General features: G+C 38.2%; 1 protein-coding gene across 2 annotated transcripts in view; it reads left to right on the top strand.

Moving 5' to 3' along the window:
- polr1e (RNA polymerase I subunit E) overlaps nt 1-13603 on the top strand; it is a 32838-nt gene that overhangs the window by 8449 nt on the left and 10786 nt on the right. The window contains exons 5-12 of one of the 2 annotated variants that reach the window (XM_061906751.1): nt 2574-2626; nt 5586-5730; nt 9415-9525; nt 11493-11589; nt 11728-11858; nt 11933-12014; nt 12094-12225; nt 12713-13055. In XM_061906751.1, the coding sequence (XP_061762735.1) occupies nt 2574-2626; nt 5586-5730; nt 9415-9525; nt 11493-11589; nt 11728-11858; nt 11933-12014; nt 12094-12225; nt 12713-12812 (851 nt within the window). In that variant the 3' untranslated portion in view covers nt 12813-13055. Of the gene's footprint in view, nt 1-2573; nt 2627-5585; nt 5731-9414; nt 9526-11492; nt 11590-11727; nt 11859-11932; nt 12015-12093; nt 12226-12712; nt 13056-13603 lie in introns of those variants that run through there. The other variant, XM_061906743.1, reaches the window with a different exon arrangement.

The raw sequence follows: 13603 nt of genomic DNA, 5'->3' as shown, positions 1-13603 counted from the left end.
TTTATTGCCACTTTTCCCAACTTCTTTGTCACGTGTTTCTCGCATCAAATTCTAAAGTTAATGATTATTTGCAAAAAAAAAATTTTTATCAGTTTGAACATCAAATATGTTGTCTTTGTAGCATATTCAACTGAATATGGGTTGAAAATGATTTGCAAATCATTGTACTCCGTTTATATTTACATCTAACACAATTTCCCAACTCATATGGAAACGGGGTATGTACACTACTGCAGTGTTTTTCAAACTTTTTTGAGCCAAGGCACATTTTCACGTTGAAAAAAACCATGTGGCACACCACCAGCAGAAATCATTAAAAAAATAAATCTCAGTTGACAGTAAAAAGTCATTGTCGCAATTGTTGGATTTTACTTTAAAGCAGACCTGGGCAAACTAATGTGGCCCGTTAAGCCTTTCAATGTGGCCCGCCGGACATTCCCAAATAATTTTTTTAGATCCTTAAGATGGACAGTGTAGCTGCCTTTATGTTGTGCAGTGATGTTTTCTAATGACCGTAAGTTTTCAACTATACAAATTGTTTCAAGGGTTGGAATCTGTACTTTTGCATAATATTTTAGTGAATAGTGTTGTCCCGATGCCAATATTATTTAGATAATTTTCGGTACATTTCAATACTTTTCTAAATAAAGGTGACTATTGGCTTTATTTTAACAAAAGATCTTAGGGTGTGGCGGACCGGTACTTTTCAGAGGCGGTATGGTACCAAATATGATTCATTAGTATCACTGTACTATATTAATACCCGTATACCGTACAACCCTACTAGTTACTATGGTAATCTACGTCACAGCATCTCAGACAAGGCACCCAGCAGTGTGGGTGGGGAGCGTTTCCACAGAGTGTTTCCAGGGCCTGAAATGTGGGTGTCAGGGACAGATGCAGAAGGAGATTTTTTATAAGAAAGTTCAAATGTTTAGTGATTTATCAGATATATCAGATTGTAGATGTTTTTTTACCCTTCGCGTCCATATTTTGCTGTTTGTTACATTTGGATTGATTGTAAAATATGTCGATGGAGAGGGGATGTGACGTTTAAATGTTGCCAATACTCAAGGGTTTTATCGTTCATAGAAAAAATTAAAATTCCATTTTGTTTTTAAGGCGGTCTAAAATAACATTTTTAGCATTCAATCAGCCTTTTTATTGCGAGGTTTTATATTAGTTTTCCCTAAAAATAGATACATTGGCCCCAAGACACATTTTCTTCTCAAAATGTGGCCCCCGAGTCAAAATATTTGCCCAGGCCTGCTTTAAAGCATAACCAAACATGCGTCATTATAGCTCTTGTCTCAAAGTAGGCGTACGCTCACCACCTGTCACATCACGCCCTGACTTATTTGGATTTTTTTGCTTTTTTCCTATGTGTAGTGTTTTAGTTCTTGTCTTGTGCTCCTATTTTGGTGGCTTTTTCTCTTTTTTTGGTATTTTCCTGTCGCAGTTTCATGTCTTCCGTTGAGCAATATTTCCCGCATCTACTTTGTTTTAACTGTCAATAATATTTCAGTTGTTTTTATCTTTCTTTGTGGGGACATTGTTGATTGTCATGTCATGTTTGGATATACATTGTGGACGCCATCTTTGCTCCACAGTACGTCTTTGCTATTGTCCACCATTCTGTTTGTTTACTTTGTAGCCAGTTCAGTTTTAGTTTTGTTCTGCATAGCCTTCACTAAGCTTCAATGCCTTTTCTTAGGGGTACTCACCTTTTGTTTATTTTTGGTTTAAGCATTAGATACCTTTTTACATGCATGCTGCCTCTTGCTGTTTCCTACCTGCTGCCACCTACTGATACGGAAGAGTATTACACGGTTACTTTGCCGAGCTTTAGACACCACAGACCACTCAACAACAACACATAATATGCAGACTACAATTACTGTTTTGCAAAAAATATTTTTAACCCAAGTAGGTGAAATGTCCCACGACACATCTCACTAGTTTGCCGCGGCACAGTGGTTGAAAAACACTGCACTACTGAATTGGGGTCTTATGGCCACTTATGTGGACACTTATACTGCCATCTGGTGGTGTCAGCAGAGTATAACATACAATGGAATTTGGAAAAAAAAGTGTAAAAATAAGAATTAGCATGTCACTAAACATGAAGTACATATTTGTGTACTTATGGACTAAGTACATCATATCACAAGATGATCCTTAGTATTGTAAATAATGTAAATAATTCAATGTACATACTATGATGATTAACTTGTGTGATGACTGTATTATGTTGATAGTATATATTTGTACCATGAATTGATTAACGTGGACCCCGACTTAAACAAGTTGAAAAACTTATTCGGGTGATACCATTTAGTGGTCAATTGTACGGAATATGTACTGTACTGTGCAATCTACTAATAAAAGTATCAATCAATCAATCAAAGTTTTTATTCTAATTAGGGTCCAATAAGCCCAAATAGCAAAGAGAAATAAAAAAAAAAAGCATGTAAACAAACAGCTTGGGCCTTAAGAGGATAAATTAGATTTGCTAACTGCAGAAACCCTGATTTAGCATCATTTTACTGAGTAAAAATGTATCTTTCCACCAGGAGAAACAGCGACGGCGAAGCCAAACGACACAGTTCTTACCCACAAAGAAAAGGTACCACACTTTGTCCTGTTCTTCCAGCAGATGTCCCACTCTTACTAAAAAAAAAAAAAGAAAGGCACATTTAAAGCCGACAAAACATGAACTGTACTTTTTTAAATTGTGTGCATTCATTTTAGTAAGATGCCATATAATCAAAACTCATGTTTATCGTGTAGCCATCAGTGGTGTGGGACATCACGGATTTTCCTTCCGATCCAATACCGAGTAAAATTTGGTTACTGATCTGATATCGATGCTTGGTACAAATATACCTAAAGTGTTTGGTCAAATATATAAAGTCTTGTATTCATATTCAAACAATATGAAGTGCCAGGCTGAAACAAAAGATGGCGTTATTTTTCACTCAATGCAGAATATACATTTTAGGCCAAATGTTTGGAAACAACTTCTCCTTTCAATGCATTTTCTTTATTTTCATGACTATTTACATTGTAGATTGTCACTTAAGGCATCATAATTATGACACCTGTGAAGTGAAAACCTATTCAGGTGACTACCTCTTAAAGCTCATGGAGAGAATGCCAAGAGTGTGCGAAAAAGTAATCGGAGCAAAGGGTGGCTATTTTGAAGAAACTAGAATATAGAACATGTTTTCGGTTATTTCACTTGTTTTGTTAAGTACATAACTCCACCTGTGTTCATTCGTTGTTTTGATGTGACAATCTACAATGTAAATCGTCATGAAAATAAAGACAACGCACTGAATCACTTTACTCACCACTGTAATTACCGGACTACAATACTCTTCATTCAATGACTGTAAATAATGTTAAAATAAGTTAAAAACAAGAGTATAAAGAAGTCATACTGTTCCATTAATTTTGTACATACTACTGTCACTACTCAACTGCCAAAGAACTGTAGACACCTTAATATTTGTTGCTTCCTAAACTGTACATACTGTATATACTGTTATACTATTTGATCTTGCACTGGTACTGTATTTGACTACTGTATTTCTACTTGTACTGATACTTTTACCATAACTACTGTGACTTATTGTGAAACTTAATTGTCTTGTAATTAATGTACATCAGATTTATTCAGTTTTTTGTATTTTTTTGTATTTAGTGTATTAGATTATGCAACTAGTGTTTGGATACCACTCTACTCTATCTGAAGAGCATGGAAAAAAGCATTTCACTGTGGTGTAGTCTGCATGTGACAAATAAAACTTGAACCTGAACCTTGAATGAGAAGGTGTGTCCAAACTTTTGGCCTGTAATTGATACGGGAGCCATTTGGATATTTTTTTTTATTTTGTAAAAAAAAGAAAAATGCTGAAAACGGACAATAAACCTCTAAAGGCTTAGTGGCCACATGCGTGGACAGCACCTTTGAGCTCTTATTTCCAAACTTGGTGTCCAGTACTGAATTGGCCGCTTATGTGGACACTTATACTGCCGTCTGGTGGTGTCAGAAGAGTACAACATACAATGGAATTTGGGGGGAAAAAAAGTGTAAAAATAAGAATTAGCATGTCACTAAACATGAAGTACACGTTTGTTACTTAAGGACGAAGTACATCATATCAAAAGATGATTCTTAGTTTTTATTCTAATTAGGGTCCAATAAGCCCAAATAGCAAAAAAAAAAAAACAGCATGTAAACATACAGCTTGGACCTTTTAGATGTTAAATATAAATAGATTGCATATGTTTAAAGACAAAACTTAGTGTCGGCTTCGTGTTATAGTTGACAATAGTTATCACGGGGGTGTCGACAATGCAACCATTTGTAGCCCTAAGCCCGAATTTTATAACATTGTCAGGGAAAAAACTGTGGAAATGTAAAAAAAAAAGAGGGAAATGAGGAAAAGCTGAAATGTTGTCACTTGTAACACAAAGCTGACACTAAATTTTGATACTGTATTTAATGTCAGTTTGTAGCAAAAATTTTCGTTTACATAATTAAAAAATATCTAATGTCCCCTGCATACTTTTTGTATTTATTTGTGTTAATTTTATTGAATTAAATGTTCAGCTTTTTACTTGATAAATCACGTCTTTCTGCACCTTTCTGTTAAATAAAAAAAAAAAAAATATATATATATATACATTTATTCATTTGATAGGTAAATCATAAGACAGGTCATGAGAAAACGGATACTTTTTTCCCTCCCCCTGAAAAAAAAATTAATAAAAATAAAATCCATTCATCCATCCATCTTCTTCCGCTTAGCCGAGGTCGGGTCGCGGGGGCAGCAGCCTAATCAGGAAGCCCAGACTTCCCTCTCCCCAGCTACTTCATCCCAATTTTTATTTTTTTATAAGAAAAAGAATGCAATCACTATATTTTTCCCTAATCTGTCCTGTCCAACCAATCAGACAAAGCATAATATTCAATCAATCAATCAATGTTTACTTATATAGCCCTAAATCACTAGTGTCTCAAAGGGCTGCACAATCAACAACACAAACCACTACGACATGCTCGGTAGGCCCACATAAGGGCAAGGAAAACTCACACCCAGTGGGACGTCGGTGACAATGATGACCATTGATGTAGATGATCTATATCCGCTGTACAGATTTACATTTTGGATACTTCTCTTATTGCCTTATTTGTATTTGACTTTCTTAAATATTTGGTAGAATTTTTATTAAACTAATACAGAAATTGATTGAGCTGTTTACCTATTTTATTTAAGGAATGTAGTTAATTATAGAACTGGCACCCAATGTTGTTAATAAAAGTATTGATTTTAAGTCGAATTGTTTTGAATCAAGAATGGAATGATTACCCCCAAGAATCGAATCAAATTGTGTGGTGGCCAAAGTTTCACAGCTTTAATTTTTTACTGTTGTAATGTTTTGATTAGAGATTTCATATCAGAGCATGAAGATCTGGTCTCGGCGGTGTGGATGTTCCAGTATTGATCCACACATGGCCTCTATCCATGGCTGGTTTTGATTGGCCAACACTCTTTGGTTGTGATGCCTCTATTCAGGTGGACTCTCTGATTGAGGCGTTTGGCACCAACAAACAGAAGAGAGCTCTGAGCTCTCGCAGGCTGAACCAGGTGGGCAACGAGACTCTGAACCAAGCGGTCGCTAAGGCTGCCAACAGCGTCATTGATGAGAAGGGTCTGGAAGGTCAGCGACATTTATTCTTTATATACTTTCACATTTTTAATGAGGAACTACCCTTTTTTTTTGGGAATTTTGCCTATCGTTCACAATCATTATGACAGACAGACAAGAACACACGTCTTTTTTTATTGGGATTTTAAAGATGATTAAAAAACTGCTAGGAAAATGCAACTAATTACTAAGTCACCGATGTAGTCTTCAAAGCCTCTAAAACAACTTCAAAACCTTCCATCAACGTTTTATTTACACACTGCATGTATAATACAACAAACACCTTCATAACAATATGTAATATGTACAATATACACACTGCAAGTTAATATATAATGCAGTAACAGACACACCTTCATAACAAAATGTAATATGTTTTATATACACACTGCAAGAAAATATATATAATATAGTAACAGACACCTTCATAACAATATGTAATATGTTTTATATACACACTGCAAGTATATATATAATATGGTAACAGACACCTTCATAACAATATGTAATATGTACAATAGACACACTTCAAGTACCATATTTTCCGCACTGTAAGGCGCACCCAAAAACCTAAAATTTTCTCAAAAGCTGACAGTGCGCCTTATAATCCGGGGCGCCTTATATATGAACCAATATTGAGCCACTACAGGTCTCACAACTACGGTAAGCAGCCGCCGATTTCATTTTCCCCCGCAGGAGAAGAAGCGCGTGGTGCATGCTGGGATATATGACTGCGCCAGGCCGTGCCGTTTTATTTCCATTTGTGTGTTTAAATGTAAAGACCCCAAAATGGCTCCTATTGAGACACATGATTTCAGGAAAGCAGGAATTGTCACTGAACTGCTAGACAACAGCAGCGACACTGACTCCATTAACGACGTCTTGAAATAGTGCAAAGCAATAACAATATATCAATTACTCAACGTTGCTCAAACGTTAATGTCACACAAAATAAACATGTAAAGCTCACTTTATTAAGTTATTCCTCATCCACGAATCCCTCGAATTCTTCTTTAGTGTCCGAATTAAACATGCCACAAGAGGTCTAGCGAGTACGGTAAGCAGTCGCTTACCTTATTTTGCCTGGTAGAAGAAGAAGCGCGCGGTGCATGCTGGGATATATGACTGCAGGAGGCGTGCCGAGTTTTAATTCAAGGTGATCAGTCACACAGTAGAACACGGGAATAGAGCTGCAGCGAAATAATTTAACATTAACAGCAGCTACACTGACTTGTTTAATGACGACTTCGACGAGCCGGGCATGTTGGATGCCATATTCGCCCAACTGTTTGATTCGAACACTGAAGAAGAAGAAATTGAGGGATTCGTGGATGAGGGTTAACGTAATAAAGTGAGCTTTAAATGTTTATTTTGTGTGTTGTGTTGTGTGACATTATCGTTTGAGCAACGTTGAGTTATTGATATATTATTGCTTTGCACTATTTCGAGTGTTACTATATTGTGATTGGACTAACGTTTGATTTACCGTAACAGTATGAATGTTTTTTACGTGTTTATTGAATCGGGGAAAATAATAAAACAGCTGTTTATTCATTTTGGGAGTGAACGGAGTTGTCAGAACGCTGGTTTGTAATCTATTAATAAAGTTTGACTGACCTATCTAACTGTTTTGTTGACATACCCATGAGCGCAGCTCTATATAAAGGATGCATAACGTAACCCCAGCCTCTACTGTAGCATTTTTTCTATGCGCCTTATAATGCGGTGCGCCTTATAGTGTGGAAAATACGGTATATATTAAATATAACAACAGACACCGTCATAACAATATGTAATATGTACAATATACACACTGCAAGTACATATACATATGTACATATATATATATATATATATATATATATATATATATATATATATATAATGTAGTAACAGACACCTTCATATTAATATGTAATATGTACAATAATCACCCTGCAAGTATATATATAATATAGTAACAGACACCTTCATAACGATATGTAATATTTTTTATATACACACTGCAAGTATATGTATGAAATAATAAGAGACACCTTCATAACAATATGTAATATGTATAACATACACACTGCAAGTATATATATATATATATATATATATATATATATATATATATATATATATATATGATGTAGTAACAGACACCTTCATAACAATATGTAATATGTACAATATACATACTGAAAGTGTGTGTGTGTGTGTGTGTGTGTGTGTGTGTGTGTGTGTGTGTGTGTGTGTGTGTGTGTGTGTGTGTGTGTGTGTGTGTGTGTGTGTGTGCGTGCGTGCGTGCGTGCGTGCGTGCGTGCGTGCGTGCGTGCGTGCGTGCGTGCGTGCGTGCGTGCGTGCGTGCGTGCGTGCGTGCGTGCGTGCGTGCGTGCGTGCGTGCGTGCGTGCGTGCGTGCCTTCGTGCGTGCCTTCGTGCGTGCCTGCGTGCGTGTACCGCATTTTTCCGAGTATAAGTCGCTCCGGAGTATAAGTCGCACCTGCCGAAAATGCATAATAAAGAAGGGAAAAGACATTTATAAGTCGCACTGGAGTATAAGTCGCATTTTTTGGGGGACTTTATTTAATAAAACTCAACACCAAGAATAGACATTTGAAAGGCAATTTAAAATGAATAAAGAATAGTGAACAACAGGCTGAATAAGTGTACGTTATATGAGGCATAAGTAACCAACTGAGAAGGTGCCTGGTATGTTAATGTAACATATTATGGTAAGAGTCTTTCAAATAACTATAACATATAGAACATGCTATATGTTTACCAAACAATCTGTCACCCCTAATCGCTAAATCCCATGAAATTGTATACGTCTAGTCTCTTACGTGAATGAGCTAAATAATATTATTTGATGTTTTACGGTAATGTGTTAATCATTTCACACATAAGTCGCTCCTGAGTATAAGTCGAACCCCTGGCCAAACTATGAAAAAAACTGCAACTTATAGCCCGAAAAATATGGTATATATATATATATATATACAATGTAGTAACATACAACTTAATAACAATATGTAATATGTACAATATACACACTGCAAGTATATATAGATATATAATCTAGTAACAGACACCTTCATAACAATATGTAATATGTACAATATACACGCTGAGTGTGTGTGTGTGTGTGTGTGTGTGTGTGTGTGTGTGTGTGTGTGTGTGTGCGTGTGTGTGCGTGCGTGCGTGCGTGCGTGCGTGCGTGCGTGCGTGCGTGTGATTGTTCATGTTTTACACTCAGTACAGATTGGTGTTTTATCGCATTACAAACTCAAACGCGTTCCGTGCTGACGTAGCTAACGCTTGCCGTAGTTGGCTTTTACAGCTAATACTGTAGCACGCCGATGAGTTAGTACGTTAGAAAAATAGTTCGTCAGTGTTCCCTCCTACAGGAACAATGTCGCTACAACTTGGTTATTTTACAGGTAAATAAAGCATTGTTGAGGGTTTTTGAATGCATTTCAAAGTGATTTAGTGGTAGAATTGATTGGTCCTATCTGCCAATTTTTAACTGTTAGAATACAAAAAACAAAACCCCTTTTGTCTTCTTGTCTCTCATAATTGTTAACGATGGGCAAAATTCCAAATACAGTTCAGTTCCCCTTTAAACTGTACATAATTGCAACACCAAAGACACCCCAGCTCTCATGATACGTCATGGGTTTTCTTCAACACTTTTTTCTCCCTCGCCACAGCCTTGCAGCAGGAAGTGGCCCAGACCGAGTCCCTGGCAGATTTTGCGCTCCACCTTCCGCCCTGTAACGCGGATGCAGACACGCCTGAGAACGTCTACCCGTTGGATGAACGTATCCTTCATACATTTATTTATTAATTTAAACCCCTTATCCTGATCAGGGTCATGGGTGAGATGCAACCTCTAGGGGGCAGCATTTTCAGAAAGCTAAGGACGGGGGCCAGACTTCTCCATTTGTTCACTATTAACATATTTTTTGGACCATAGGGCGCACCGGATTATAAAGCGCACTGCCGATGGTCGGGTATGTTCAGGTCTAGTTTCATACAAAAGGTGCAATAAAAAGGTCATATTATGATTACTTCCTAAATGTAAAAGACTTCCTTGTGGTCTACATAACATATGATGTAATGGTGGTTCTATTGTCCTGTATGCGCAGGTCTCCCAACATGTGCCCTTACTAGAGATGCGCGGATAGGCAATTATATAATCCGCAACCGCATCACTAAAGTCGTCATCCACCTGCCATCCACCCAAACCAACATTTTATCAACACTGCAGCCGCCCGCCACCCGCCCGTTGTTATACATCTGGGGTCGGCAGCCTTTACCACTCATAGATCTAATTTGACCCGTTTGACAGAGTATAGAAGACAATGGGAGCCGCAAACATTCTTGCGACTGTTCACTGGTGCTTATCCAGATAACAAGAATAAGGGCGTGCTGTGAAGCCATTGCCTTTGACGCCTTCTGCAGCATGTACAAACTGTTGGCCAGTCCGGCAACATATTGTGTGCAGCTTCCGCAGAAACACGTACAAGATTGAAAGGCAATACTGGGTGACACAGAGTACACTGATGGTTGTGGTATAAACAATTTTAACACTCTTACTAATATGCGCCACACTGTGAAGCCACACCAAACAAGAATAACAAACACATTTCGGGAGAACATCCTCACAGTAACACAACATAAACGCAACACAACAAATACCCAAGATCCTTTGCATCCATGACTGTTCCTGAATATATTTTGCACCCCCGTGCCCCCAAGCCCGCCCACCTTACCAACGCACGGGGGGTGTTGGTGCTAGCAGGGTGTATAGTATAGTCATGAATAGTCATGGATGCAAAGGATTCTGGGTATTTGTTATGTTGTGTTACTGTGAGGATGTTCTCCCGAAATGTGTTTGTCATTCTTGTTTGGTGTGGCTTCACAGCGTGGCGCATATTAGTAAGAGTGTTAAAATTGTTTATATCATAACCATCAGTGTACTCTGTGTCACCCAGTATGCCTATCAGTCGTGTACGTGTGTCCGCGGAAGCCACATATAACATTTTGCTGGACTGCCATGCAGCTAATACATGTTGTAGAAGGCGTCAAAGGCAATGGCTTCATAGCACGCCGTAATTTTTGTTAACTGGGTGACCGCCAGCAGATATTCGCGAGAATGTTTGCGGCTCCTGTTGTTTTCTTTGCTTTGTGACACGGCTCAAAAATGGCTCTTTGAGTGGTAAAGGTTGCCAATCCCTGAACCATGTATATCAAATATTTCCGAATGGTTCAACCGCCACCCGCCGGAATCTATTTAAAATCTAATTTTTCGTCATGTCACCCGCCCGACCCGCGGTTTATCCGCGGATGAGACCGCAAACCGCGCATCTCTAGCCCTTACAAACAGTCAGAAATCACAAAACTCTTGAACTAATCAAAAAAGTAAAACCCACTTACAGTGCGTTTAGCTGATTATGATTAAAATTGAAAAAGTTCTCTTGTGAGCGCAGTAAGGAGCAGACAGAGGGAGAGAAGGGATCTAAGGGTGTCGGGGGGGGGGGGGGGGGGGCTGTGTGTGTGCAATAGAAAGAGGCACTGCTGAACGAGAAGTCGCCGTCTCCTCCGCTGTGAAATAAGTCTGCTTTGGAATCCCCCCCCCGAAAATTAAGTTCTCATCACAATTATAAACTTGCTGTGGTATAAAACCCGCTTCTTCAGTCTCTTCAACACGAGCAAGCACAAAATGAATGAAGTGTTGGCAAACAGTGACCGGTGACTTTGGGTTTGTCCTTATGAGCATCTACAGTCTTAAGTCCAGTGGACTTCAAGGCTCTGGAGCAGGCCGGTTCTAAGATGACAGAGTTGAGCCCTGAAGAACTGCAGACCATGAAAGACAGCGGAGGGTAGGCTGACTAAAGTCCTGTATTGTTTTTTTGTTTTTTTTACCAAGTGTTACAGTCTAAAAAGTGATGATATAGCATATCCAGTATATTTTTAGTGAAAGGCTCACTTCATGTTGCATTTCCAACGTTGTCCTCCAGGCTAGGGTCTGTGGTGAAGCACCTGGAGACGATGCCCAGTGGCGGTGAAGCCCGTGACAAGATGGCCGGCTGTGCCTTTTACCTTTCCATGCTCATCAAACTGTCACAGCAGAAGAACATCACCCGCAAGTGTCAGTGCACTCCCCTTTTGGTCGTCACACCTGTCACCTGCGCCACCTTCTGATTCCAATGTTTGTGTTTGCAGTCGGCTTGGAGGAAGGCTGCCCTCGCATCGTGCAGACCAAAATAATTCGGACTTTCACAGTGGAGACCTTCAACAATGGAAGGCATGTTCTTTTTTTCATGTCACTCAACATCAGAAAAGTTGGATATGTTTTAAAGGAACATTTTCACGCCACCTCTCAGGGTCCAGAACATGGTTTCTACATCCATGCGCACCAAGTTAACAGCGTACTGCCTCGCTCTCCTGCTGCATATGGGTCACATGACGGCCGACCTCACGTTACTGCATCGCGACCTGCCGATCAGCGAGGCCAGGTAGGAGATGTGATGTAGTACAGCACGTCATAAAAATAATATCACACAAAAAAAAAGTGGAATAAAACAGCAAACAGGTGAAATGTAAGGAGAACAAGTTGCAATGTTGACTCTTAATAACACCAAGCTGCCATGCAGGCTCTTTTTTACTGCCATTGCTCAAAAAATAATATCCATCCATCCATCATCTACCGCTTATTCCCTTTTAATGAATCAAAATCAATGTTATGAATTATTGACCTTATTAAGCCTCCGACTGCTTCACATCAAATATTCCACTTAAAAATGTTTTTGGGGGAAAATATTGCATGTTTTGGGGTTTCCATAAAAAACAAAAGGGCATAAAACACATTTATTAAAAAATAAGAAAAAATAGATCTAGAATAGAGCTGGAGATTTTAGGGTTGAAAGTAAAAAAAAAAAAAAAAAACTATATGTGTGTGTATGTATGTATGTATATACAGGAGATTATGATTAAATTTTCCAGCATGATCTGGCACCTGCTCACAGTGCCAAAACCAGCAGTAACTGGTGTACTGACCATGGCAATACTGTCCTCGATTGGCCGGCCAACTTACCTGACCTAAACCCCATAGAGAATTTGTGGGGTATTGTGAAGAAGAAGCTGAAAGACACCAGACCCAATAATGCAAATGAGCTGAAGGCCGCTATTGAAGCATCCTGGGCATCCATAACACCTCAGCAATGCCACAGGCCGATTGCCTCCATGCCACGCTGCAGTGATGCAGTAATCCGTGCAAAAGGATTCCCAACCAAGTACTGAGTGCATTAATTGACATTTTCAAATATTGGATTTTGTTTTGCTGTTATAAATCTTTTTTTTTTTACTTGGTCTGAGGAAATATTCAAATTTTTTGAGATAGGATTTTTGAGTTTTCTTAAGCTGTATGCCATAATCATTAATATTAAAATAATAAAAGGCTTGCAATATTTCAGTTGATGTGTAATGAATCCAGAATGTATGGCATTTTCATGTTTTTAGTTGTATTACGGAAAATAAAGGACTTTATCACAATATTCTAATTCTCTGAGACAGTCCTGTATATATATATGATCGTGTGTGTGTGTGTATATATATATATATATATATATATAGGTGTATGTGTATATATATATGTATGTGTGTGTATATGTTTATACACACACATATGTTTATATATACTCACACCTATATATATATATATATATATACACACATATATATATATATATACACACACATATATATATATGTGTGTGTGTGTACAACGCGTAAAAACCTTTACTAAAATATTGACTTTTGTAACCTTCCTCCCACATCTATCAAGGCAAAGGAAATGAAATGTCAACACAAGCATGAAAAACACTCAATGTAAAC

This window comes from Nerophis ophidion, linkage group LG01 (genome assembly GCF_033978795.1).
Source record: "Nerophis ophidion isolate RoL-2023_Sa linkage group LG01, RoL_Noph_v1.0, whole genome shotgun sequence".
Classification (NCBI taxonomy): Eukaryota; Metazoa; Chordata; class Actinopteri; order Syngnathiformes; family Syngnathidae; genus Nerophis; species Nerophis ophidion.
The sequence above is the reverse complement of the archived record's forward strand: the minus strand, read 5'-3'. Positions and strand labels throughout refer to the sequence as shown.